The sequence below is a fragment of the Mus caroli genome, chromosome 17 (genome assembly GCF_900094665.2).
Source record: "Mus caroli chromosome 17, CAROLI_EIJ_v1.1, whole genome shotgun sequence".
Lineage (NCBI taxonomy): Eukaryota > Metazoa > Chordata > Mammalia > Rodentia > Muridae > Mus > Mus caroli.
The window spans coordinates 82,991,474-82,996,794 of record NC_034586.1 but is presented as its reverse complement, the minus strand read 5'-3'; the positions used below and the strand labels follow the sequence as shown (position 1 = coordinate 82,996,794).

At 48.6% G+C, this 5,321-nt stretch overlaps 1 protein-coding gene across 2 annotated transcripts in view; it reads left to right on the top strand.

Annotated features, from left to right (window-relative positions):
* Stpg4 (sperm-tail PG-rich repeat containing 4) overlaps positions 1-4,426 on the top strand; it is a 41,122-nt gene extending 36,696 nt beyond the window's left edge. Inside the window, exon 7 of one of the 2 annotated variants that reach the window (XM_021149813.1) lies at positions 4,285-4,426. In XM_021149813.1, the coding sequence (XP_021005472.1) occupies positions 4,285-4,401 (117 nt within the window). In that variant the 3' untranslated portion in view covers positions 4,402-4,426. The remainder of the gene's footprint in view (positions 1-4,284) is intronic. The other variant, XM_021149811.2, reaches the window with a different exon arrangement.
* The last annotated feature ends 895 nt before the right edge of the window (positions 4,427-5,321 follow it).

Genomic DNA, 5,321 nt, shown 5'->3' with positions numbered 1-5,321 from the left:
CACACACACACACTCACACACACCAGGCACACACGCACACTCACACACACCAGGCACACCCACCAGGCACACACACACACACCAGGCACACACACACACACACACACACACACCAGGCATACAGAGTAAAAGCCCTTCTGCAAAGCAGAGCGGGACTTGAGGAGCTGAAAAACCAGTTTCTTTCTGAGGGCTAAGGTTTTTGTTTGTGTGTTTGTTTGTTTGTTTGTTTGTTTGTTTTTATATCTTTGAAGAGTTTCCCTCCCCTTATTTGGGATTGGTCTCTTTGAAGTAAGACAAGAGAGTTGGTTGGTCCACAACTGTTTTGTATGCTGTGCAGATCCAGCCTTGAGTTTGTTGAGTCAATTCGTTAGCAGGGGCCGCTGTGGAGGAAGACAAACCTCACAAGGTCTATGTTTTCAGCAGCCAGGTTTGTGTCTCCGGTCAAGAGGGTGAGGAAGGAGCCGGCCATCTTGGAAAGCTGGTTACTATTATTACCATGCCATGGCCCCTCTCCCCGTCTGACTACCTGGAAGTCAACTCCTCATGACAGGTTCCCCTCTCCGAGGTCACCTTAACTGCCGTTAGGGTTTGAGGATGTCAATGCTCTTAGCTGCTTCTGAGCTGACAAATGGTCAACAAGATGGGTATTGGTCAGAGTGCCTGGGGGCCAGGGTCAGTCTAAGGGGGTAAACTTAACCTATGGTGATGATTCAGAGCATAAGAGAGCTATGTTGCGACAGGGTGTGAGTCTAGAGCTCGTTACACCAGGGAAGTATGGGAAATTATCTGAGTCTGAGAAGCCGTCCATGGCTCACGGATGTAGCCGGAGCCACAGTTTCCGAGGAGATGGTCGTAGGCTCAGGGCTGTCAGCAGCCATCGAGGGCTTGACTCGGGAGCGTCAGAATGACAGGATGTGGACCCTCTCATGGGGGGTGAGCAAGGTCTTTATTGAGACCTGGTGTTTTGACTAGTATCAAGTCTCCAGGGCAAAAGGCAGGTTCTTCTTTGAGGTCCTGGTAAACAGGCATATGCCTAAGTCTCAGCAGAGCTGGGGTGTGGGGGAGGCAGCAGGGGGATCTTGGAAGATTGTGTCTTCCAAGTGAATTAGGTTTTTTTAGGTGTCTCTTTTTAGGTAGTTCCTTTAATACAGCTCCCCATGTTGTGGTGACCCCTCCCCGTAACCATGAAATTACTTTCCTTGCTACTTGGTAAGTGTAACTTTGCTACTGTTACGAATCACACTGTAATTATCTGATATGCAGGATATCTGATATTCCGCCCCCAAAGAGGTCTTGACCCACAGACTAAGAATCATGGCTTTAGGGGATCTTTATAGCCCTTTTAAAGACATCTTTCCAGAGGACCGGGATCGCCACACACAATGCAGATTGAATTACTTCTGCCGTAAAGGCAGGCCCACTGTCTTCATTCTGGAGGCTCTTAGGTAGCCCAAGTCTGGGAATTATCTCAGAAAAGAACACCTTAATTACCTAAGTGGCCTTTTCTGTTTTATATGGGAAAGCCTCTCTGCTCCCTGTGAAAGTCTACCAAGCCTAGGGAGTGTTTGGAGTTAGGCCCACAGGCATGGACGGATCTACTTGCCAGTTTTTCCCAGGATAAATGCCCCGTCTGTGGGTTGTGGGCATCTGTTTGCAGAATTGCTTAAGCCCTTGACCTAGAAACATATTTTTTTTCCTTCAAAATAAATGTCTTCCTGTCCCAGGTGTTACATCTGATGTATCATTCATTGTTTCTTTGGGACAGTTCTAGAGCCTGAGTGAGAGCTACTGGCCCTGCCAACTGGTCACTTTACTTTCTTGGTATTGGTTCTGATTCGGGCACCTCAAAGTCCTGACTATGGCATATTCTGCTTATCAGAGTCCCTCTTTTAAAAAAGAACTCCTATCTCTACAGAGGACCAAGTCACTCTTTGCCAATGGTTGATCTGAGAGATGGGGACGGCCTCATCACGTGGGGACTTCCACAAAAGTGGGCAGGCATCTCTTCTTCTTCCAGTAGATAAGAAGTCTGCCAGTCAATCAGCCAGAGATTTCCCTTGGAATCTAGAATGTTCATTACATTATGAGGGGCGAGAATTTAAGGGGACAGCCAAGAGAAAACTTTTGGGCTTTGGGGATTAGGAGTCCGACAGCAGTAATGGCTCACAGGTACCCTTCGCCACCTGATAACCAAACCCCAAGAAAACTGAGCAAATGACTAGAAAGAGAAGTGTCCATTAAGTAAGGGCAGGAGTCCAGGGTTGATGCTTCCTCTTAGAGGAAATTTTAGTGTCATCTGGTAAGAAATTAGGGCTGGAGGGTCCTTGGTGTCACAGCCACCAGCCTTGTGGTTTTGTGTGTGTACCACCCCTAGTCTCTGTCTGTGAGCTGGCCTGCCAGGCCTGCACACTCACGCTGCAGCCCCATTAATAGCACCAATAAAGGCTTCCGCTTCCCTTGACGTGTGGCCAAGACTTGATTGGATTTCCAGGCTGTTCCTTTGCTTTTGGCCGAGCAAACATCCTGCCTTTAAAAGCAGCTTTTGTAGGCAGCTGATGTCATCCAGCAGCCTGACTGCTCTGCTCCATGCTCAGGGTGATAGTGCTACCACCCACGGCCTCCCGGAGAGGGGATGAACAGCAAGGGAGGGCAGGCATGTCCGGAGCGACAATAGTTAATGGCGGTGATGGAGCCAACACTGGGTCCTGGCACCAGCACTCAAACCCAGGCCCGCTGGATCCTGAAACCCATGTTGGCATGGTTCTCCTCTTCCTCCTTCCTCATTCTATGTGTGAGTGTGTGAATGTATGTGTGTGTGTGTGTAATGTGTATGAAGTGTGTGTGTGTGTGAGTGTGAAGTGTATGTGAGTGTGAAGTGTGTGTGCAATGTGTGTGAAGTGTGTATGTGTGAAGTGTGTGTGTGTGTGAATGTGTGTGTGAGTGTGTGTGTGTGTGTGTATGCATACATGCATGCATGTGGCTGTGCATGTGTGTAGGCCAGAAGACGGCATTGGGTGCCCAACCATTTCTAGCATTCCCTGCCTTATTCCTTTGAAGTACATTGTCTTCCTGAGTGCACATTTTCAGCTAAGAAGGCAGCCAGCCAGCCCCAGACGTCCCTTTATTTCTGGAGTTATAAGCACATTCATGGTCTCAGCTGCCTTGTTTCATGGGTGCTGGGGTCTCAGTTCAGGCCCTCATGGTTGCCTAGAAAGTCCTCTTGACTACTGAGTTGCCGCTGGAGCCCCTTTCTTCCAAGACAAAGACATGGTCTTACTGTATAGCCCAGTCTGGTCTTGATCTTCCTGCTTTCCTTCTAAGTGCGATGACTACAATTATGTACCACACCAGAACCCCTGCCCTTAACCGCTACAATGATGCTCTTTCAAGGGGCCCAAGATAAGCGCTCTCTTCGCTTTCAAGAATGTGTGTGCATCCCTCCTGGGAAGCAATGACCAAGAGCTAAAGTCTTGCTCTCAGAAAAGAACATTCATTTGTGCTTTAAATTGAGACCTGACGAAACACTTTGTTCAAGAATTTCAACCAAGTGAACACATGATGTTTAAAAATGGGCACTCAGGTTGGTCGAGTGGTGATGGCCCATGCCTTTAATCTTAGAACTTGAGAGGCAGAGGCAGGTAGAGCTCTATGTTCAAGGCTAGAGAGATGGTTCAGGTAAAGAGTCCTTGCTGTTCTTACAGAGGACTCATGTCAATAAACTCACAACCATACACAGCCATATACATATACATATTCATATACAGCCATAGACATGTGCATGTACCCACAAACATACACACAAAGAATGCTACTATGAGAACTCATGGAGCCCGGAGAAAGAGCTCAGATACACTGTATCCCCTCATGGGAAGCAGTTGGTGGGCTTTTGATTTGGATATGTTGTTGCAGAATCCCATCTCTCCAGCCAGGGCTGCTAGACCGGTAGACCTGACTACTGCTCCTGACCAGTAGTTAGAAGGAAGATGGAGTCCTCTGTGACAAGAATTTCCTGGGCTAGTGCCACTTGAAGAAATTGTGCTCCAAGGTCCCAGGAGAAAGTGAACGAGCCCTCACCCCCAAGTGCTGTCAGCCGTCACTGGCTTTCCTGCCCTTGTCTTGGCATCTCCCAGTCTCACGGTGACTCCCAAAAGGAGCCTCTTCAGGTCCCAAGACATTCCTTATCTCTCTCCTCAGGAATGCGTCAAGCCGCAGCTCATCCAGGAGCTGGACGCAGGCACTTAGGGTGTCGGTCTCATCCAGCCCCATCGGTTTTGTCTGTTTCAGAAAACACCAGGCCCAGGAGCATACACATCTTCGAGACAGTTCCCCAAGCAGTCTTCAACCATTGCCAAAATGGGTAGAGAACACAGTCTCTTCTTCAACAACACAATTGGCTTTTAAAATAAAACAATATTGGTGCCAAGTTACCTTGAGTTTTAACAAGTTCTTACGTTTAGAAAATGATCTTCCCTGTTTCTCACAGGGGTTGACCAACAAGCAAGGCAGTTGTCTGGGTGACCATCACATAGGATCCTCATCTGGACAGTCAGTTGCTCTGCTTAATCTAAGAATATAGCTGTCCCTGAGACTGGTCCAGGCTGTGCCTTGTAGCGGTGTGCATGGTCCAGGTATCTAGGCTATGGGCTGCATACCTCTCCAGCCTCTCCAGCTCCATCACACGAACGTTGGACAGTCTCCAGATCCTCTTGAAGACAATGGGTTGGTTGACAGGCTCCCAAAAGGCAGTACTGTCTCTTTTTCAACTTCTTGAAAATAACTCAACCATTACATAGTCACACGACAGCTAACATCCTGGCCAGCGATGGCTTCATCTCTGACAGAGGTCTCTGGAAAATAGAAAGGAGCAGAAAAGGCTCTATTGCCTAATGACATTGTGGTACAAGTTTGTGGCGACACCCATAAAAACAAAGCCATTACCCTGTCTGTTGGGTGCAAACATGTCACTGTTCTACAGGACGATTCTCTTCGCCAAAGTGTCACCGCCTTCTCCATGTGCAGAAGGTCATCACACCGAGGGCTGTTGATCTTTTTGCAGACAGAGGGAGGGGCCTGGACGTGGGTTCTCACCTGAGTATCCAGGCAGCCATGCGGCCCAGCCAGTTACATGCAGCTCTGCCCTTAGACCATGGCTTCCACAAGGAGCTTAGAGGTGTCCAGGCTGGGAAAGACCTTCCCGTGTGGCTTCTCTAAGGGCATCCTTGTGCCATTCTGTCCAGAGGGAGCCCAGTAACTTACTGGCTTCCCAGAGCGAACTTTAGAACTATATCTCAGTTTGTCACTGGGAACCTGGGGAACGGAGG